General features: G+C 36.5%; 1 protein-coding gene across 2 annotated transcripts in view; it reads right to left on the bottom strand.

Moving 5' to 3' along the window:
* Nucleotides 1-24,561, bottom strand: part of RFX3 (regulatory factor X3) — a 291,963-nt gene that overhangs the window by 144,893 nt on the left and 122,509 nt on the right. For both annotated transcript variants that reach the window (XM_060014684.1, XM_060014683.1), the window contains exon 2: nt 12,603-12,727. In XM_060014684.1, coding sequence (XP_059870667.1) covers nt 12,603-12,727 — 125 coding nt within the window. The remainder of the gene's footprint in view (nt 1-12,602; nt 12,728-24,561) is intronic.

Raw genomic sequence — 24,561 nt, forward strand, 5'->3', positions numbered from 1 at the left:
TCAATGAACCACAGGCAACAAACACCTTAGTGAACCTCAATGTCAAACCAAAGCCTTGAAAATCAGCACAATAACAAAAAAGAAAAGTTATTGGTAAAAAAGGCTTTGCATAGAATAATTATGTTACCAAGGGTCATAAACAGGACTATAATCAATGGTCTGCTCAGTCTCATAAGAATCTCAGAAAAAAGTTACCACAGGGAACTAAAGTTTAGGTTTATTCAAAGTAAAATTAATTTGCTTACTATCACTCTTCCAAACTTCAGAAATAATTTTGCTCAGTTATTCCATTTATAGTTCCATTTACAAAAACCCCACAAAACCTCAAGTTAGTCTGTATTATAGTTTACTTCCGCTAGTGATGAGTTACAAAGTTACTCTGAGATTTACAAATGGGACAGTGCCTCCCTCTCTAATCCCTGTTTTACTAATAAGCACTTTTATTTAAGAATCACCTTTCTTCTTACATTTCAAGTGCTCTCTTTTCTAATGTATAATTTTTCTTATTTGGTTTCTCTTCTTTAATCCTACTATTTTTAAAAAGCTGAGATTGCTAATAATAAGGAAGCACAAATTTAATAGAATCCAAAGTTATCAGTACTTAATAACCCAGAAACACCAACTAGTAAAGGTAGGCAGATAAAAACAAAATCATGGCTTTGGTTAGCTGTATAGATTTGTGAGAAACAGCTTGACCAACTTGTAAACCAAAAATAAAAAGCTCTGCATATTATTATTTTCAGTTTTGAGGCCACCTTTTAATCACCCATTAAAATTATACCTTACAGGGCTTCCCTGGTGGCGCAGTGGTTGAGAGTCCGCCTGCAGATGCAGGGGACACGGGTTCCTGCCCCGGTCCGGGAGAATCCCACATGCCGCGGAGGGGCTGGGCCCGTGAGCCATGGCCGCTGAGCCTGCGCGTCCGGAGCCTGTGCTCCGCAGCGGGAGAAGCCACAGTGGTGAGAGGCCCGCGTACCGCAAAAAAATAAAATCATACCTTACAGAAATAAAAGATAATCTTTAAATATTACAATTATAAGAAGATGAAAAATTATACCTTTTTATTTAATAAAAAATCTATATTCTACCTCTTCCCCTATTCAATAATTAATATATCAATTGTAATATATATTTGGGTGAGTTTAACTTTTTTAAAGGCTGCTAATCAATTGATTTGATGAATCTGGTTTTCCTCACAGGCTGGAATGGGAATGGCTGTCTGGGCCTTCATACTATCCATATCTATACTGCTACTAAATAAAACAAAAATCAAAGCTGCAAACTGGCTAATTATCTTTTTTTGGGGTTTAGTACCTAATTACTACTTCCTAATACTTTTGTCTTCTTTCTTGAGAATAATTTTGTTTGCATTTTCTAGCAACCAGATTTTTAAAGCAACGCTCAATTGTACCACCAATTCATTATACACATCTGTTTTTAAAAGAGTCTTAAAAGTATCACCGGGCTTCCCTGGTGGCGCAGTGGTTGAGAGTCCGCCTGCTGATGCAGGGGACACGGGTTTGTGCCCCAGTTCGGGAAGATCCCACATGCCGCGGAGCGGCTGGGCCCGTGAGCCATGGCCGCTGAGCCTGCGCAACCGGAGCCTGTGCTCCACAACGGGAGAGGCCACAACAGTGAGAGGCCCGCGTACCACAAAAAAAAAAAACAAAAAAAAGTATCACCAATTTTGTTTCTCATTGATCGTTTTATGTGTTATTCAGGCTTGCTTATTTATTTATTTATTTTCTTGGTGGTAATCATCAAGACTGGGGAGTTGATGGGGAATATAGAGAGAACTGGGCAAAAAACTCAGAACTGATTTTCCTCTTTTAAAACACTGATCCACCGAGATGAGACAAGAGTAGTTTAAATTTGGGATACTTTTTAGAAGAACTCTTGTTGCTTAGCATATGTGTAAGGAAAACTTTCAGGTTTTTTTATTTAAAGATAAAATAGTAAGTGCCCATGTCTATTGAACACAATATTATGATTAGTAGCTCAAATTATCACTTACCAAACTTACCCCAGATTGGTAAAGTTATTCATTTCAAAAAAAAAATTTTTTTTTTTTTTTTTTTCCGGTACGCGGGCCTCTCACTGTTGTGGCCTCTCCCATTGCAGAGCACAGGCTCTGGACGCTCCGGCTCAGTGGCCATGGCTCACGGGCCCAGCCGCTCCGCGGCATGTGGGATCTTCCCAGACCGGGGCACGAACCCGTGTCCCCTGCACCTGCAGGCGGACTCTCAACCACGGCGCCACCAGGGAAGCCCCAAAATTTTTTTGTATAACTCCACACTGCTAGAAAAGTTGCAGGAGTCATACAAAATATTCCCAAGTTATCCTTTCTCCAGATTATCTAAATAACAACATTTTACTACATTGATTTTATCATGTTTCCCCTCTTTTTTTTTTTTAAGGTACTATATTTACTGATGTTCATACTTAGGGTCTGAGTTTAGGGAGGGCTTTAAGAAGTTCAAGGTTTATAATTTTTTTAAATAAATTTATTTATTTATTTATTTGGTTTTGGCTGTGTTGGGTCTTCTTTGCTGCACGCAGGCTTTCTCTAGTTGCGGCAAGCAGGGGCTACTCTTTGTTGCGGTGCGCAGGCTTCTTATTGCAGTGGCTTCTCTTGTTGTGGAGCATGGGCTCTAGGCATGCAGTAGTTGCATGTAGTATTGCAGTAGGCATATTGCAGTAGTTGCAGCACATGGGCTCAGTAGTTGTGGCTCCCGGGCTCTAGAGCACAGGCTCAGTAGTTGTGGCGCACGGGCTTAGTTGCTCGGCGGCGTGTGGGGTCTTCCTGGACCAGGGATCGAACCTGTGTCCCCTGCATTAGCAGGTGGATTCTTAACCACTGCACCACCAGGGAATTCCCAAGGTTTATAATTTTTTTATTTGCTAGTTATCTTGCTCAAGCAGCCCTTTATACTCCGGATGCACCTGTTTCACTAGCTTTGCTTGTGGGATCTTCAAAAATGTTCTGTGATTGATTCATAGTATTAAAAATCCTTCTTGACATAAAGTGTATCATGTTCTTCACCATGAGACTGCCCATGTTTAGTACTGCTATGTCAGTGGGCTTATACCATTTATCTTGTTATAACTCATCTGACTGCTTTACTTCTGTAGTGTGGGGCTTAGGAGCTCAGGTTCTGAAGTCAGATATCTTGGGTTTGACTCTCAGCTAAAAATATCATGGCTGAAGGATGGTATATTAGTTAAACGTCAGGTTTAGGATTTAGCACTGAGCTACTAGGCAGCCAGGACAAAGAGGGTGGCTGCGATTTCCTCAGTAGGAAGTCTATCAGTTTGTAAGGGCTGTAAGAAAAATGAAACATCAGTGTCTCAGCAGAAATGGCTTTGACTGATATCAATACAAGTTTTTAAAGAAAATAAAGAGCCATTCAATGTGTGTCTATTTCTAAAATCAGCTCTGGATAAAAGAAAGGGGAGAACGATCATTTTTCGTGGATAGAAAAGGTATGTTAAGTGCTCCATGGAATTAACCTTATGGTATGCTGGTTTAATACAGGCATCGAGCTTGAAGAACTTTAATGGACAATTCATCTGGCTATAAAAGAGTCCAGGAGAGGAGATGATGCTCAACTTGTGTACCATATATCCCTAGAGGTTCCACAAAGGCATCTCAGGAGCTGCTGTTAGGGGCAGGAGATGTAGACAAGACCCAAGTCCTTTCCCCTCCACACACAAGGATTCAGTCTGAAGAGCTCAAGCTATTGTACTATTTAGTATATTCCTTCAATACAAACTGAGTACCTACTTGCTCAGCATTTACAGTTCCCATGAAAGAAGACTTTCAAAAATAATTATTTGTTAAATGACAATACAAATATATCCCACTCTCGAAAGAAATATAACATCAATCCCACACACATACATTTTGTAATTACTATCTCAGAGTATACTTCTCAAATGTAAGCACAGGCTGTCAAGGGCAAATAACTGTAATCCAAAGCAAATTATTTTAAATTCTTTGAGCCTCAGTTTCCTCACCTGTAATAATACCACCTACCTTGCGGAGTTGTTACAAGCTTTAGAAATAATGAGCCAAGCATCAAGCACAGGGAACAGCACACAATAGGTGCTCAATAGATGGCACACTATCATTATGATACATTGTTGCAAATGGGTTTCTGACAAAGCAGAATGGTGGATGACTTCAAAATGGGAGTTATTATTGAAAACCTAAATAGCTTATACTACTCAACCAGTAGATACCTAGTGCTCCACCTCACCTCTCACTGCTCAGCTCTCCCACTCTCTCCTCCACCCATTTCAACCCTGATTCAGTTCCACAAACCTACCACGTTCACGTCAGCTCTTCACAAACACACTTCCCTCAGAAAACACTTGTTTTTATTCCCTCACTGGTCATCTCTATTCTTTAAATCTTAGCTTAAACATCACTTCCTCTAGAAAGACCTCCTTGACCAGCTGAGACTACAAATAACAATTTTTATTTGGACCTTAACGTTTCTTTTCTTTCAGATACTGATGTCGAAGAGGCTCAGCTATATATTGAGATCTATTATACTGACAATGTATTTTTAGCACACGTAAAGAATTCCTCTGATTTACTTTGCAAAGAGGGCACGTGCTCTGTTTAAATTGTGTTTCAATTTGTTCAAATTATATGTAAACAGAAGTGCCAGTTATTGTAAAGTTTTCTACTTTCTACTCGTATGAAAAATTTTATAGGACAAATTGAACTTTCCAAACAAACAAAAAGTACTGATATTGAAATTGATAATTTGATAAGCAAATTCGATATTCGTAGGAAACATTATATATCTCTAAGAACAAAATTATGGAATCGACTAAAATAAGTCTATAACTAAGTGATTTGTTGAAAAAGAAAATTTTCTGCAATTCAACTTTGGGAGGTCCTTTGGAATAGTTGCATTAAATGAATGGTGTAAGCCTCTTCTAACTAGAAAACCAAATTCTAGTCAAGCTAGCTAGAATATTAATATATTGTTCTCACCTTAATCTTTTAAAGTCTTATATCATACCACAGCAACAAACTTGGTTCAAAATTATTATATTGTATGAACTGAATAAAATACTGGAGGTGTTCCTGAATTCTATTGAAAAACCTGGCATTTCTCTAATCACTATGGTGACTGCATTGGGTGACAGGCCATCCAGGGTGAAGGACACCATTACTGATCCTGCCTCAGACCAAGCTGGTGTCCATTCTGACCTAGAGCCTGAGATTCCATAATTCACAATCCAGAGCAGTACAAGGAAGGACCAGAGGTTCTTGCTTAGTAAAGAAAATGGAAGCAGCTGGTTTTAAGACTAAAATAGCTGCAGAGGATAAGTTACTTGACAGTGAGGGCAAAGAGAGAGAGCCAAAGACCAACTCTTATAGAAAAGGAGGTCAAATCCCCCCACTCCAATTTTCCATTAAACGAGTCAGATAACATTACCAGTACTACTGATAATGATAACAACAATGAAAATAATAATAGTAAAAATAGAAAATTTATTAAAGGTTTATTATACTTCAGGTACTATTCTAAATTATTTAATAAATGTTATTTAATACTTTAAGTATAAGCTAGACATTATTATTCTTAATTTATACATTAGGATATTGAGTCTCCAGAAACTTAATTTTATTTGTCCAAAGTCATATAACTAGAAAGAGCTAAGGCCAGGATTTAAATCCATCCCTTCTAAGTATGAATCTCACTCTCTTAAGCTCTACGAAACCTGATTTACTTGATGAAATAGCCCTCAAAGAAATAAAAGGGGAAAACCAAAATCCATGCAAAAAAAGAAATATGTGATAGTCAACAGTATCAAATGTCAAAGGAAAATCCAGAAACACCCTAGAGAAAATTACTGGATTTGGCTCTGTCCAAAATGCACAGTATCCATAGTTGTATGGTGGCACCCCAATTTCATAGGATTAAGAAGTGCTTAGATAACTGCAGATGTCTCTTTCAAGAAAATCAGCAGTGAGGGAATACGTAAAGAAATATGTCAACTGAAGAGGGAAAATACTAGGGAGGGGATACATGTAAAGACACCATAAATAGGTCATCAGACTCAACCTCCCACAAGGTTTTTATGCAGCATTGTTCCACAGCCCTCAATTCCTAGCCCCTCACCTCCTTGTACAATTCCTTGATTTCACTTGAGCTCTTCCATGCTTCTCTCTACAAGAAATGCCCTTTTCCAGTTTGCTTTCCTTGTGAACTCCAACTTTTCCTTCAGCACACAGCTCAAAGGTCACATTCTTGGTGAAGACATCACTGACCCTCATTCCAAGAACAATTTCCATCTTTACACCTAAGGAACTTTGTATCTAATTCTATAACAAGTCTATCTCCATCAAAAGTTGGTTTTCTACAGTCGGGTACCAAACAGAATTACCTTTGAAACCGCAGTATTTAACACAGTGCCTGGCATATTCCTCTTAAAATATAGTATCCAGAACTGATCATAATTTTTTAACTCTAGTTGAGAAAATATTTTAAAAATCACTTAAAAGAGAATCAAAGACTATTACTACCCAACTATTTAAACAGTAGTTCTTATTTTTAAAAATATACAGATGGTCAACTAAAGAGCCTTCATATTGGATTGGCACAGTAAAATTTATTTCGATTGTAAATCAGCATGTTCCTTCAAAACACCTTACTTTTTTATATTGGATACTAAAAATTAGCAGTTCTGATTCCAAAAATAAATATGTTCTTCAAGAACTAAAATTATTGTCTTTTAAAAAAATTATTTTCACAAAAGACATTCAACTGGAATTCATTTAAAAATATAACCCCATCTTTTAGGATGTCTGCCACAGTCTTAATTATGAAAACACCGTTCCCTTAGGGAACTAAGCCAGTGAGAATCTCGTCCCGAATAAGAGCAAACCAGAGAAAAATGTCTCTGTTTCTGTTGATTATATCAGATAATGGTCTGAAATGAAAAGAATTCCATTCATGTCCATCGAAGCTAGGATGCACAAGAAGCAAACCTCTGGACCCTGAGCAGAGGAAAGATAAAGGCAAGAGCGATGGAGTGCACTACCTCAGGCTTAGCTCTCCAAGCTAGCACAGGGTCCCATTTAAAATACTACTGATCAAGTTTTGATCCAATAGAACATTCTGTTATGGATTTAACATTCCATAGGCAATCATTTCTTCCCCTTAATCACTATTTATTGCTTCCACCAGAAGAACTTTCTCATGGGTATATTGCTAATTATCACAGCTTCCTTCTGGTTGTGATGATTATTTACTACACACAGGAATATGGCAAACAGAAGTGAGGACAAAAATAACCTACTGTTTAAGCTATGGCCTAATGTGGGGAAGTCAGGAGCATTCATATCTAATTTCAATTCCTAAAATCCATCTCCTAAAGGTTGAGGCATCATTTTAAAGATATCCATAATAAATAGATCTATTGGAGAAGATTCATTTAAAACTTACCCTTCTTGAAGATTGCCCTTCGCCTAAAACCTAATTGACAGTTCCGGTTGGATCTGTTTCTCACACAAAATGTCATTTATCTTTTTGACCACAGGGATAATACACTTACTCTCCAGGATGTACCATAATTTATGTAGAAATGCTAAATATGTGATATATTGATACTAACCAGAAAGAAACAATATAGCCACATAGCTATTACATTCATTTTGATAACTCAAATTACAAACAAAGAGTCGGTGCCTAAATAGGTGATTTATTTCTACACGTATTTTTAAAAATATGTATTTGTAAGAATATATATGTCCTTATCTGAATGTAATCTTGAAGTGAGCTTTTATCACATAAAAAGAAGTTTCAGTGTCACAGTTACATACCAAAGACCCACAAGAAACAAATAGTCCCTGGGCAGAAAAAGGTCAAGACCCACATTCTTTGATAAAAAAAGAATCTGAACAAAGTTGACAGCATCTTTGAAAAAAAAATATGTATGTCTTTGACCTCAAATAGAAGCCCCTCAACCCCAGGGCTCAGTTGTACCTGGGATGTTACATTTAGAAGGAGCAATACAGAGACAACACACTTGCCCACTGTGAGAGAAAAGATGTATGTCCCTTTCTAAGGAAAAGGAAAGACAGAGACAGTAGAGACAGGAAGAAATATAGTTGGGAGACCAGTTAAAACTTGGGAAGCTTGAATGGGAGAAAATATTCTTAGAGCCCTGATTCAAGATTTAGGATGATTTAGGAATTATCCTCGATGTCAGCAGCATTTGTGAAATACCTGGATCCCAAGATTAAAACAGGAATAAAAGTTCTGACTTTTGACTAGGTTCTACCTTGAAAAGAATCTAAACTAGCTGGCTATGGAGGAGAATGGAATAGTAGGAATACATTTTCCTTTTCCCCTATCCTGGGTTTTTAATTCAGTTCTAGGCAAGCAGGGTTAGAAGACCTCTCAGATTTAGGCATAAAATGACCAACTTGAAGAATTATCTACAAGAAACTCTAACAAATCACTCAAGGAAGGGGGAGGGGAAGGGAGAACAGCACAGTTCTAGGCATATTCGATAGAGACCCATCAGTGCAAAAAGTCTTTTTACAAATATGATAAGAATAAATAATAATAATTTTTTAGTTTCTAATCAAGATGCTGAACTTGAATGTTTTTATAGATTTTACTGAATTGGGCAAGTATTTCTGTATTTGTAAGCTGAGACTCTATGGTGTTTTGTGAAATAATGAAAAATTGCAAAAGATAGGAAATTTGATAAAGAATTATATAATAAGATCTTGCAATCTTTGCTCAGAATTCTCCATTCTTGAATCAGATTGTTCAAGGAAAGGTGACAAATTGATTCTTGAGATCATACAGAATAAATGAAAAACCACAGAAATAATTTTAGAAACAATATTTTTTTTGGTACTTATTACATAGTGAAATAGGGAAATCAGAACCCTTAGGGCTTTGAAGAAATAAAAATATATATTACGATCTTAAAATTTTCTGGTTTCTTAACAGGCCAATACATACAATATTATATGTCTCAAAATTTAAAAATTTAGCTATAGGCTTGTTTTTTTTTTTACAGTACGCGGGCCTCTCACTGTTGTGGCCTCTCCCATTGCAGAGCACAGGCTCCGGACGCGCAGGCTCAGCGGCCATGGCTCACGGGCCCAGCCGCTCCGAGGCATGTGGGATCTTCCCAGACCGGGGCACGAACCCGTGTCCCCTGCATCGGCAGGCAGACTCTCAACCACTGCACCACCAGGGAAGCCCTATAGGCTTTCTTTTTACATCAAAATGGTCAGAGCAAGGACACAATGAAAAGTTGAATCAATAGAAGTAACTATCTTTGATGTCAATGCCATGATTTCAGTATCTATCTATCATGGGTCAGTGACAAGAGCTGCAAGATTTTAAAGGCATCCTACCAAAGTTTGAAAACTCAAGATGACATCAGCATATTAACAATACAAAGATTATAGGTATGTTAGAGCAATAAGAAGTTACTATAGCACCTATCTTATCAGTTATAGACAATCTATATCCACAGGGACACTGTTAGAAATCTTCAAATATGTCACCGTTCTAGAGGAGAGGAAAGGAGAGGGGAAGGGAGGGGAGGAGGGGGAGAAGAGGAGAGGAAAAGGGAGGGGAGGAAGGAAGGAAGGGAGGAATGGAGGAAGGAAGCTAGGAAGGAAGAAAATGACAGAAGAGAAAAAATCCTTCCAAATAAGATAAGCCTGGAAGGACAACATAACAGGCATTTATCCAGGCATATATCACACTAATCCACTCTGTGAAATAAAACACTTAGTTGACAAAAAGAAAGTGAAAATTCTCAACTTCTTTGCTTGGTGAAAGGGGACCAAGTCGTCGACTGCCTTGAACGTCCTGTTGGGAAACAAACCATGTGGCATACCACAAAGTTTTCCAAAGTGTGTTACGTGTGTACATGAGATTATTTTTTATAAGGACATGAACACAGTGTGTGTATGTGTATGTGTAATTTTCTGTCTATGGCTGGTGATACTTGATTTTCCACTTCTAATAGGAACTTAGTTTTTTTGGTTTTATATATATTTAATATAAAAAGTGATTCTATTTAAGAAGCAATCAGATCTCCTCTACCAACTCTGTGCAATGAGGTGACTGGCCTTCCTTGATGAACATGAAATTTCAAGAAACTGGGATTTAGAACATGAGAGGAAAAAATAATCACATAGATCACATACAAAGGATCACAAATCAGAACAGTGTTTGACTTTTCCATAGCAATTCTGCAAACTGGAAAACAATGGAGCAATTCCTTCAAAATTCTGAAGAAAATGATATCCAACCCCAAACTCTGTACCCATCCAACTACCAAACAACTGTGAAGGTAGTAGAATAAATTCCCTCTCAGACACACAAGAGCTCAAAATCTACCAGTTCTTAGGAAGTTACTGCAAGTTGTGCTTGAGCAAATCAAGAAAGAGTTTAAGACACTGATCCGAGAAACAGGAAAGCCAACATAAAAGAGGGAAATCCCAGAATGATGGCAAAGGGAAAAAAATGCATATAGTTCAACCTAGTATATCAGAAGTATATGGCATGGAAAAAGTGTGTGTGTGTGCGTGCGTGCATGCACATGCATGCACATATTAAGAGCTAGAAAGAGGAGTGTGGTAAGAAAATGCTTAAAACTAAAAAAATCAAGAAAATACTACTATATATAAAATATATGACTAATAAGAACCTGCTGTATAGCACAGGGAACTCTACTCAATACTCTGTAATGGCCTATATGGGAAAAGAATCTAAAAAAAAAAAAAAAGAGTGTATATATGCATAACTGATTCACTGTGCTGTATACCTGAAACTAACACAACATTGTAAATCAACTATACTCCAATAAAAATTTTTTAAAAAAAGAAAATACACACCGTTTGTGAAGACACAGAGGTAAATATCAAAATAATAGGTAAACAGAGGCAAAATTAGTTGCCTCTGAGAAGGAGTACAGAGAGGATGAGAACTACTTTTTTTTTTTAAATAACAAACTTGCTGAACTATTTGACTCTTTACACTACTATATACACTATATAAGACCTGTAGTAGACATCTAATGACATATAAATTCAATAAAAAGAAAATGTTTTTTAAAAAGAAAAGAAGGAAGGAAGGCAAAAAGGAAGAAAGGGAAAGGAAAGGAAGGAGGGAGTAAGAAAAGACACAGAGTCCATGAGAGAGGGCCAGATGCACTTAACACAGACATTTTAAGGTCTCAAGGGGGCACTTTGTGGAGACAGGAACAGGATCTCCACTGCACTCCTGTTAGAGACAGGCACTCTCAAGGCCATTCTTCTTCCACAAATGAGACAAAAACCAAACCAGAGTGAGCGTAACTGTTCAATATGTGCTTATATTGTTCGATTGTTGAGTTATCTTTTTAAAATTATATATAACACTGTCCCAATAGTTCTCTACTTGCTCTCTGGATGATATGCCATAAACTACCCTTTTCTGAATAATGTTCAGTCTTGAAATTGGTAATGAAATTGGTGATCAGTAATACCAGTGTGTTGTAGAGAACAGAAAGAAGAGTATGCTAAGATTTAATTATAAAAGAAATAATTCTTTCAGATGTCTTTATTTACTCTGAGAGTCAAAGACCCTTCTCCATGATTCTAGCACTCTCCCTGCCCATCCCACTTCTATCTCCTAAGAATATAACCTTGAGTCCCTCTGTCTATAATTTAGGAAAAGTTATTCCCTCTCCCTAATGACTTATTTATAATTGTAAAAGCAACATTTGCTAAACTGTAAAAGCAACATTTTCTCTGATACTGACAAATTACAGGTAAATCTCAAGTCTCAAGATAATGCTTTATGACATGATTATTCTCACATACTTTCTCACCACTCCTTAGAAGAAATGACAGGCCAATGTGTTCACAATCCAAAGGAGGACTATTAACTGGCACAAAATTGCACTATTTTGTCAGTATCTTTCCAAAACAAGCTAAGCGTCCCAAGTATGAATAAGCCCTGTAGTAAACATGTGATGATGAATTCATTCTCTATTTTTTAAATGGGATGAGTCAGATTTTCAGACCTTTAAGATAATTTAATTTTCATTAAACACTATTTATCAGTCACCATAACGCCCAAGCACTTTCCAAAATGTCACAAAGGCAAAATCCCTGCCTGTAAGGTACACACATCCTCTCCTTTATTAAGTACTACTGTGAGCCAATTATATAAAAATATGATTGCCGACATTTCAATACGAAAGAAATAGGAAGATGTGATAAAGAATAAGGAGGGGAGAAGAGGAGAAGAAAACCCAGTTAGGGTGGCCAAGTTAGAAACAAATGCTCTCTTTAGGACTTAAGAGGCTCTTTTGGAATAAGGGTTATAGTTTGAGTATTTATCTTTTTATCCCTACAGCCTAGCACAGAAAGAACGTGGCACACCCAGGAAATGCTCAAGAAACATTTGCTGACTTAATCTAAGAATCGAACGAGGCCTATTTGGGCATCCATTGTGCCAGAAAGTATTATCCGAATCATTTTTTAGACACAGCTATGTTGGAGAGGCAGCACAAGGAAAGGCACAGCATCTTCTCTGGAAACAGCAGTTCCTTACCTGTTGTTGTACTGGTACTTGCTGTACCACCTGTGTAGGCACTGCTGCTTGACTAGCCACAGATGTCTGTAAAGTCACTGTCGAACCTGTGTCCGACCCGGTCTCTGATGTCTGCATGATGGTCTCTGAAATTTATTAAAATAGAAAGAAAGTTTAAAATGCTCTCCTTATATGACTAGCTGCATTACATTTGTTCTTAATATCCTATACTGAGACGAACTTTCCACTCCCAGAATACCTCTTACTCCACCCAACATACTCATGATATTCCACGCATGTTTAGAGTCATGTTGCCCACTTTTAAAATAAATACAGAAAATTACTAATCTACATTTTAAAAATCTCCATTAGTACCTCTTATTTTGAGGCTATAAAGGTTGAACTTCATTGAAATCTACCTTCCTTAGGCCTCATCTGTTATAAATTGTCTCAAGCACAATATAAACTAGTCATATTATAAATTATGTCAAGACACAATTCTCAGAACACAATCCTAACTGGATGCAAATACGTCATAAACTGTACTTTCTAGACACTTTTATAAACTACAGGACGTCACTGGAGGTGTACAATTTAGAATAAATTGTTTCTAAGGTCCTTTCCAACTTTCAAACTTACTATTCACTGATTTTTAAAAATTAATGTATATCCAAAAACCAGCTGATATACCCTAAATTTAGCCAAAGGATCAAGCTCACTAATTTTCTTGGCTGTGAGATGATATGGTACTAAAATTAAAGTTTAATTATACTCTACCCAAAGACAGCCAAACAGCAATAATGTTTAATATTTTGAAAGGTAAGAAGGATCACTATTGTATAAGTGAGATTTGTAAACAAAGACATGAAATTTTACCTTCTCTCATTCACAGTTCAACATGGTACATTTTTCAGTTCTCATGTGCCTGTCCTACTAACACACGATTAAATTTTACAGTGTGCACTCTAACAAGTATGGTTTCTTAGACCTTGATATTCCCTTTTGTTACTTATGCAGTCAATATAATAAATGTTAATTTCTTTGCTACTGAGCAGGGATCCTGGGGGGGGGGAAACAATATTTAGTTGGTAGCCTAAGAAAACTACTGTATCATGGTTTAAATCTGTGAACAGTATGGTGAACATTAATTTTCCCTAAGAAAATTCTGAAAGAGTATTCAGGTCTTTCAAGCAGAAAATTAACCCCTCTCAACATCTTTTGTCACAGCATGACCTCTTCCAATTTTTTCCCCAAACCTTTTCTATCATCTCATTCAATTTTAGAAACAGACCTCTGAAGATATCTAATCTACACTTATTTCATAAATGAGAAAACTAAAGCCCAGAGAGGTTAAGAGACTCACTCAAGGTGACAGGACTAGAGAAAGGACTAGGCCTTTTCAATCTATGCTTTCTTTACTTTCTAGACCTTGACATTGGTATCACTTTACGTGATTGACTATTCTTATTCCTTTGTTAGTCAAACCCCTAAAGCAGCACAATAAAACTTAGAGCATACAAAATATACAGCAGTAAAGCTAACATGGATAGAGTATTTAACACATGCTATGTCCTCTTCTAAATGCTTTACGTGTTAATTCATAAATAAATCACTCCATGTAACAACCCAATGTGGTCTGTATGATTATAATCTACATTTACAGATGAGGAACCTCAGGCAGAAAGACTGAAGGTAGCTAGGGGCTTAAAAAACAAGGAAAGTGATGGAGACTGTGGCTATCACCCCACTTATTTGGGCCAGCTAATGTTTAGTTCAAGGAAATTGTTAATTTATGGGAAGGCTAAACTATAGCTGCCAGTTTTTCCAATTTTCCAAAAGAAGATTTTTATGTGAAATCTCTCAAGATGGTGGCTAATTAATAAAAAATGTAGCACTGATCTCCAAAGATACACACACACACACACACACACAAACACACACAGCCCTTTGTACTAGTATTAAGACCACGGATATGCCTGAAAATGTTTGAAAATGACAGTATTCACTATATAAAATTCTTGCCTAATTAAGATTACTGGAGGACTAACAGTTCTCGAAATTGGGAGAGGGGATACACACAATAGGAACCCTATCTGTGCCTCTTCTTCTTTATTCCATTGTAGAGGGAAAAAACTACCCTCCCCCAAAAGAAAGCAAATGCCAGTGTCCTTCGATTCATTACATGTTATGCTTATAGACAATTGATGCCATTTGTGCTACAGCAGAGGGCTATTAGTGAGAATGAGGTGATGCCTTTCTGCAGGGAATGAGGACCAAACCAGATTTTAGATATCATCTTCAGTGAGTTTTTCTTAGCTTCTCTTCCCAACTCCAAGACAGGCCTTTGTCAGTTTAGTACACAAATGAGGAACACAGAGTTGCCAATTATGGGTTCTTGTTTAAGCTGTTCAGTCAAGGGGTGGATGAGATTCTTACAGTTAAGTCACTCAAACTAAAACACCCTCCTGCTTATCCCAGGGTTGGCTGAGAACTTTATCGAGGCTCTCTCGTGTGTCCAGGGGTCTGTACTGCAGACCAGCCTACACACCTTTTCTGGTATATGACCCATAATATGACATCCACTGTTTTAGACCAAATACACATAAGAATACACATAATGAATGTCTAAAAAATTAAATGTACTTTTAAAGCAATTCCTCAATAAATCACCCGAGAGGGCTTATCTGAAGATAAAAGGCATAGATTTGGAAACTGGCTTCCTATGGACCATATTAGACTCGATCGATAGGCTTTGGCACAGAGTAACTACAAATTAAAATTCTTAATCGTCAACCTTTAAAAATCGAAGATTTTGTGTTAAAAACCAAATTTCCAGATTCTTGTGAAAAATCTGAAAATCTAGAAAAGGTGAGCCCATATTATGTGTTTTATACACAAATTATTTAGATGACAATACATATTCACTGGCTTGGCCTTTATAGGCATTTGAGGCATAAGAGCAATACCTAAGCTTTGACTACTTTACTAATAGAAACGTGTAACTAGATGATCGGAACTAAGATCTTCCTCATTTTACAGATTGTCAACTGAGGCCCAGAGATGTTAAGTCGCTTAACCAAGGTCAAACTATGGGAAATAGGAAAGTGGGAAAAGAGGGTTTGGACATAACACTAAAGCGCATGCACTAAACTACCAGACGAAAGTCTTGAGTTTCATCAGAGATACTGAATAGACAGACGTGAAGGGAGTAAAGAAAAGCAAACTGGTGAACTTTTAGAATCAGAAAGGAGGAAAAAGATCCCAACTATTTAATAGGAGCAACCTTTACAGAATAGAGTGGGGAAAAGCAGATGGATAGAAAATGATGGCTTATATAACTTAGAGAGTCACAGAGAATTTTCCATCCAACCTCTGGCTCTATGTACATACCACATTAAAACCAGCACAGAAAGCCTAATCCAGAACAACCAACAATTGTCACAGAACAACTTGTTTAGTTCCAAGTTACTGCTCATCATCCAATCTCCTTGGCCCCTGGATTACAGGGTCATGCCAAATGGGATAAGAACGTAGCCTCTCAGTTTGGTCTCCATCTTTCCTTAATAGACACAACTTCCTTCTCCTCTGATTTCATTGTCTTCCTGAGGTTTGAAGTAAAGGCTCTCTTTGCCTAGGCCTCAGGCCTTGAGAGGATCTCAATCACATGCCTGCCAGAGACTGGCTAAAAAGTCATAACCAAAAAAAAAGTCATAACCATAATTAGGTCTCTCATTTAACAAGTCTTTTCCAGGTGCCACACAATATGCTAAGTGCTTGAAATATATCTTTTCATTTAATCCTCAAAAAAAACCATAATGGAAATGTTGTTATTTCCACTTAACGAATGAGGAAACTGAAGCACAAACGGATTAAACAACTTGCTAAAAGCCACACAGATGGTAAGAGTAAGAGCCTAAATTCAAATCCAGGTTTGCCTGACTCTAAAGTCCATGATGTTACCACTATGTATATTACTTTGCAAAATCATGATGAAAGGCTTCCAAATGGAAAGCTAGAGATTGTTGGCCTGAACAGCAAATCTTTGGGATTCTCAATCTATCCTATTTGATCTACACTTCGAATAACAACAGTGAGACAGACATCTCTTCTCTCTCTGACATTGAAATTAGCAAGTATTCTCTCTCTTTCTACTGAGGCCATAATAAAACCCAACTAGTAAGTATTTTTTCCAGAGGCATTTTAACTGATTAATTCCAAAGACCTGATTAATAGCAGATCAATTTGAATATTAAAGCATGTTGAGGAGTGTAACCTTCCTGCCAAATTTTCCTAAACAGATCATTTAAACCCACTGACACATTTAGAGTATTCTGGTAGCTTTCCAAAATTTCTTCAAAGCAGGGATCATCACATGAGGGCAGTGTCTTAGCATGCTTCATTTGTAGGTTTTGTTTTAGATCCAGTATAAAGGTTTGTGTGTACATGTGGGGTGTTCCCATTCATCTAGCAGTGGTTTCTGGTGCTTTGTTTATGTTTGGGAGTAATCTGGTTAGTTTAGTTCCTTCACAGCCTCCTTTCAAGTGATATTTGTTTATCAGCCACAAATGCAGTCACATTAATCCATTTTGATAAGCTAAATAAACCCCTGCAGTTTGTCCATGATGCAACCTATATGTAAATGAGTTGTATATTCTTGCAGGAGAGACATGCACGATTTCAGTCTAGTCATCCTTGCCTAATGTGGCTGTCAGGTATGTCAAGAGCAACAGATGCTTGTTTGACAAAGGACCTTTTTATTCTGGCTAATTAAGCAGTTGGACACACCCGCCTGTTAACGGTTCTGCTTTGTATAGCCAGCTCTGGCTGGCTGAATCATGCGAATCTACAGCTAAATAGGCCACGTTTTGAAAGAAGGCTAATTAACCCCTAGAAGAAGGAAAAGAATATTGCAAAAACCCAGCTGCTGAATGCAAAAAGATTACCGTTTCTTCAACCTGATGGGCAAAACCTAGGCAAAGCAAATGTGTTTGGAACAAACATGCATTATTGCAAGTTTCAAGGCATTCAAATGTTCTTTGTGAAACTTCCTGAAGATTATTTAATACACTCAAATTCACAGCTGGATTCCTTTCATCACACACTGTACATGCCAGATTAAATGCTTAAATAGTCTGACCTAATCAATTACTTATCAAACAGAACTATGTAACTGGGCTCGCTTAAACATAGGTAGTATCATCTGATTTTTATTGGTGTTTTTCTTCCTGAAATAATTTGCTTTCTAAAAAAAAGCAGAGTCTGCAAAGTTTGGTTCCACTCCACTGACTGACGATATTGTTTTTTTACACTGAGGAATGTAACAGGTTTTAATCCAGTATAGAAAATAAAAACCTGTAATTTAATTTTCAAGTACAACAGAGAACTTCCTTCCTTTTTCCTTAGTACAGAAAAACAAAAGATGGTAATTCCAATTCCTATTTGAACCAAATTAACCAGTATTATTATGATAGTCACTTATTTGTATAGTGAAAATAAATCACACCTAAAATGTGACATTAAAGAATAAATTATTTACTTAGAAACCTGGTTCAACGTAAGAGCAGAGGAACGCTATTTACAGAAAAAAATTGTCATAATCTAAAATTACTACTTTTAAAATACACAAGGAGTTTAACATCAGTGTGCTTTCACAGAGAAAGATCCCAAATCATAATAGAAGTTTTACAGCATAAGATTTTATTACTAATACTCTGATTAAGCATCAGCATTCTTGAATAAATGTTAGAAAATAAATACTAGCATATATAATACTCACAGCAATTGAAACCTCTATTTATTAAAATTAGACAACTAAAATAAGTCATGGTTTTTGGGAAAAAATAGCTGATATGTACTTTCCTGAACATAAAATCAGGATGAAATGTATACATTTCTGACTATTCTGGAGTAGATGATGAAAATATTAAGATTATTCTAATTCTTTAGAAAAAAATTAAGAATATTAAGCATCTTTCAAAGTCAACAATATAATGTAAAATGGGGCATATTAGAATTTATATATATATGGTTAAAAATAATGTGATAAGTTTTTTTTTTTGAAATTGACAAAAATATATTGAGCTGATTAATTTACCTACAAATGTAAAACTCTATGACTTTGCTTTTTTTCCACTTCACTGAGTACAAATGAAAGAAACTGGTTAAGCTATAAACTACAGTCAGCCTTTTTTACTTAAAATATACCTCTGTGAAAAGTTTATTCATTGTAAAACACAGGGCTTTATCAAATCAATATATCAGGTAACTGAAGAGATGTAAAAGGAAAATTCATGATTTTCTATATTATAAAAGCTCTGCTTCTTTATTTAGGTCTGATGTTGTAATCCTCCCGACTATGTACAATTAATCTTTTATACTAAATTGATCTGTAGAAAAATGATGGAATGATAATAGTGTAGACTGTTCGGCAGTCATCTTCCTGTGATAACTGATGACAGAGATTAATGTTGGCGATGATTAATCAGCACACTAGTAACATATACAGGTTGCCTGGGTAACTTTTTTCACTTTTCACACAAAGGTTTTTTCTTAACTAATTCTTCCTTTGACTCAGAATAGATAATGAAAAACTGTTTCTTTGGAGAAGACAAATCAAATTACTTTAACAGTTTTTATCTTAATGAATTAATTAAAAAATAAAACAATCTATTAACATATTACTGAAGCCACACTGCTGAAATGATGTAAGAATTTTGTTATGTGTTGTTTCTAGTCATCAAGAGAAGCTGTTATCAGGCACAGAAGTAATTCTGGGGAAAAGACCACCAGGTGCTTGTCCAGTCTATTGCTGATGCCATCCTGGCATCAGAGAATCCCATACAGAATAACTCCAAGGAGAAACACACCAAGACACATATTAATCAAACTGTCAAAAATTAACTACAAAGAAAACGTATTTAAAGCAGCAAGGGAAAAACAACAAATAACACACAAGGGAATCCCCATAAGGTTAACAGCTGATCTTTCAGCAGAAACTCTGCAAGCCAGAAGGGACTGGCAGGACATATATAAAGTGATGAAGGAGAAAAACCTACAACCAACATTACTCCACCCAGCAAGGATCTCATTCAGATTTGATGGAGAAATTAAAACCTTTACAGACAAGCAAAAGCTGAGAGAGTTCAGCACCACCAAACCAGCTTTACAACAAATGCTAAAGGATCTTTTCTAGGCAAGAAACACAAGAGAAGGAAAAGACCTATAATAACAAACCCAAAACAATTTAGAAAATGGGAATAGGAACATACATATCGATAATTACCTTAAATGTAAATGGACTAAATGCTCCCACCAAAAGACACAGATTAGCTGAATGGATACAAAAACAAGACCCTTATATATGCTGTCTACAAGAGACCCACTTCAGACCTAGAGACACATACAGACTGAAAGTAAGGGGATGGAAAAAGATATTCCATGCAAATGGAAACCAAAAGAAAGCTGGAGTAGCAATTCTCATATCAGACAAAATAGACTTTAAAATAAGGACTATTAAAAGAGACAAAGAAGGACACTACATAATGATCAAGGGATCGATCCAAGAAGAAGATATAACAATTGTAAATATTTATGCACCCAACATAGGAGCACCTCAATACATAAGGCAAATACTAACAGCCATAAAAGGGGAAATCGACAGTAACACATTCATAGTAGGGGACTTAAACACCCCACTTTCACCCATGGACAGATCATCCAAAATGAAAATAAATAAGGAAACACAAGCTTTAAATGATACATTAAACAAGATGGACTTAATTGATATTTATAGGACACTCCATCCAAAAACAACAGAATACACATTTTTCTCAAGTGCCCATGGAACATTCTCCAGGATAGATCATATCTTAGGTCACAAATCAAGCCTCGGTAAATTTAAAAAAATTGAAATTGTATCAAGTATCTTTTCTGACCACAACGCCATGAGACTAGATATCAATTACAGGAAAAGATCTGTAAAAAATACAAACACATGGAGGCTAAACAATACACTACTTAATAATGAAGTGATCACTGAAGAAATCAAAGAGGAAATCAAAAAATACCTAGAAACAAATGACAATGGTGACACAACGACCCAAAACCTGTGGGATGCAGCAAAAGCAGTTCTAAGGGGGAAGTTTATAGCAATACAAGCCCACCTTAAGAAGCAGGAAACATCTCGAATAAACAACCTAACCTTGCACCTCAAGCAATTAGAGAAAGAAGAACAAAAAAACCCCAAAGTTAGCAGGAGGAAAGAAATCATAAAAATCAGATCAGAAATAAATGAAAAAGAAATGAAGGAAACGATAGCAAAGATCAATAAAACTAAAAGCTGGTTCTTTGAAAGGATAAACAAAATTGATAAACCATTAGCTAGACTCATCAAGAAAAAAAGGGAGAAGACTCAAATCAATAGAATTAGAAATGAAAAAGGAGAAGTAACAACTGACACTGCAGAAATACAAAAGATCATGAGAGATTACTACAAGCAACTCTATGCCAATAAAATGGACAACCTAGAAGAAATGGACAAATTCTTAGAAAGGCACAACCTGCCAAGACTGAATCAGGAAGAAATAGAAAATATGAACAGACCAATCACAAGCACTGAAATTGAAACTGTGATTAAAAATCTTCCAACAAGCAAAAGCCCAGGACCAGATGGCTTCACAGGCGAATTCTATCAAACATTTAGAGAAGAGCTATCACCTATCCTTCTCAGACTCTTCCAAAATATAGCAGAGGGAGGAACACTCCCCAACTCATTCTACGAGGCCACCATCACCCTGATACCAAAACCAGACAAGGATGTCACAAAGAAAGAAAACTACAGGCCAATATCACTGATGAACATAGATGCAAAGATCCTCAACAAAATACTAGCAAACAGAATCCAACAGCACATTAAACGGATCAAACACCATGATCAAGTGGGGTTTATTCCAGGAATGCAAGGATTCTTCAATATACGCAAATCAATCAACGTGATACACCATATTAACAAACTGAAGGAGAAAAACCATATGATCATCTCAATAGATGCAGAGAAAGCTTTTGACAAAATTCAACACCCATTTATGATAAAAACCCTGCAGAAAGTAGGCATAGAGGGAACTTTCCTCAACATAATAAAGGCCATATATGACAAGCCCACAGCAAACATCATCCTCAATGGTGAAAAACTGAAAGCATTTCCACTAAGATCAGGAACAAGACAAGGTTGCCCACTCTCACCACTCTTATTCAACATAGTTTTGGAAGTTTTAGCCACAGCAATCAGAGAAGAAAAGGAAATAAAAGGAATCCAAATCGGAAAAGAAGAAGTAAAGCTGTCACTGTTTGCAGATGACATGATCCTATACATAGAGAACCCTAAAGATGCTACCAGAAAACTACTAGAGCTAATCAATGAATTTGGTAAAGTGGCAGGATACAAAATTAATGCACAGAAATCTCTGGCATTCCTATATACTAATGATGAAAAATCTGAAAGTGAAATCAAGAAAACACTCCCATTTACTATTGCAACAAAAAGAATAAAATACCTAGGAATAAACCTACTTAAGGAGACAAAAGACCTGTATGCAGAAAATTATAAGACACTGATGAAAGAAATTAAAGATGATACAAATAGATGGAGAGATATACCATGTTCTTGGATTGGAAGAATCAACATTGTGAAAATGACTCTACTACCCAAAGCAATCTACAGATTCAATGCAATCCCTATGAAACTACCACTGGCATTTTTCACAGAACTAGAACAAAAAATTTCACAATTTGTATGGAAACACAAAAGACCCCGAATAGCCAAAGCAATCTTGAGAACGAAAAATGGAGCTGGAGGAATCAGGCTTCCTGACTTCAGACTATACTACAAAGCTACAGTAATCAAGACAGTATGGTACTGGCACAAAAACAGAAATATAGATCAATGGAACAGGATAGAAAGCCCAGAGATAAACCCACGCACATATGGTCACCTTATCTTTGACAAAGGAGGCAGAAATGTACAGTGGATAAAGGACAGCCTCTTCAATAAGTGGTGCTGGGAAAACTGGACAGCTACATGTAAAAGTATGAGATTAGATCACTCCCTAACACCATACACAAAAATAAGCTCAAAATGGATTAAAGACCTAAATGTAAGGCCAGAAACTATCAAACTCTTAGAGGAAAACATAGGCAGAACACTCTATGACATAAATCACAGCAAGGTCCTTTTTGACCCACCTCCTAGAGAAATGGAAATAAAAACAAAAGTAAACAAATGGGACCTAATGAAACTTAAAAGCTTTTGCACAGCAAAGGAAACCATAAAGAAGACAAAAAGACAACCCTCAGAATGGGAGAAAATATTTGCAAATGAAGCAACTGACAAAGGATTAATCTCCAAAATTTACAAGCAGCTCATGCAGCTTAATAACAAAAAAACAAACAACCCAATCCAAAAATGGGCAGAAGACCTAAATAGACATTTCTCCAAAGAAGATATACAGAGTGCCAACAAACACATGAAAGAATGCTCAACATCACTAATCATTAGAGAAATGCAAATCAAAACAACAATGAGATATCAACTCACACCAGTCAGAATGGCCATCATCAAAAAATCTAGAAACAACAAATGCTGGAGAGGGTGTGGAGAAAAGGGAACCCTCTTACACTGTTGGTGGGAATGTAAATTGATACAGCCACTGTGGAGAACAGTATGGAGGTTCCTTAAAAAGCTACAAATAGAACTACCATATGACCCAGCAATCCCACTACTGGGCATATACCCTGAGAAAACCATAATTCAAAAAGAGTCATGTACCAAAATGTTCATTGCAGCTCTATTTACAATAGCCCAGAGATGGAAACAACCTAAGTGTCCATCATCAGATGAATGGATAAAGAAGATGTGGCACATATATACAATGGAATATTACTCAGCCATAAAAAGAGATGAAATTGAGCTATTTGTAATGAGGTGGATAGACCTAGAGTCTGTCATACAGAGTGAAGTAAGTCAGAAAGAGAGAGACAAATACCGTATGCTAACGCATATATATGGAATTTAAGAAAAAAAAAATGTCATGAAAAACCTAGGGGTGAAACAGGAATAAAGACACAGACTTACTAGAGAATGGACTTGAGGCTATGGGGAGGGGGAAGGGTAAACGGTGACAAAGCGATAAAGAGGCATGGACATATATACACTACTAAACGTAAGGTAGATAGCTAGTGGGAAGCAGCCGCATAACACAGGGAGATCAGCTCGGTGCTTTGTGACCGCCTGGAGGGGTGGGATAGGGAGGGTGGGAGGGAGGGAGACGCAAGCGGGAAGAGATATGGGAACATATGTGTATATATAACTGATTCATTTTGTTGTGAAGCTGAAACTAACATACCATTGTAAAGCAATTATACTCCAATAAAGATGTTTAAAAAAAAAAATGTCAGTTTGCACAAAATTGTCTTGCAAATAAAGTACTGAAACATTTTCTGTCACAGAGAATGCTAGTTGCCTACCTATTATCTATTCTTCCCTTATTCCTTCTTAAATAAAAAAAAAATATTTTTAAGGTATCTGAGATAATTAACTAAAATAATGTGTATAAGCCCTTAAGCAATAAACGCAAGTGTAAAAAAAAAAAAAAAAAGAATTTAAATTTGTCTTAAAAATAAACAGTCAAATGAGGGTCCATTTAGGTTAGTACCTATACATAATATTATACACAAACACAAAGATGTTCACTCAAGCATTACTTATGACAGCCAATAATAAGCAACTGAAATGTCTGTAATTGGGGAGCTAATAAACTATATCCCTATAATTATCCCTAATAAATTCTATATCCCTATAGCGGAATACTATACAGATCTATAAAGGTCAGCATGGAAAGATGTTCATAATATTGTAAGCATAAAAAGCAGGTTGCCAAATAATATGCAGCCTACAGTGTAATTTTATTCACAGATATAAAATTGC

Source organism: Delphinus delphis, chromosome 6, assembly GCF_949987515.2.
Source record: "Delphinus delphis chromosome 6, mDelDel1.2, whole genome shotgun sequence".
In the NCBI taxonomy this organism is placed as follows: Eukaryota; Metazoa; Chordata; class Mammalia; order Artiodactyla; family Delphinidae; genus Delphinus; species Delphinus delphis.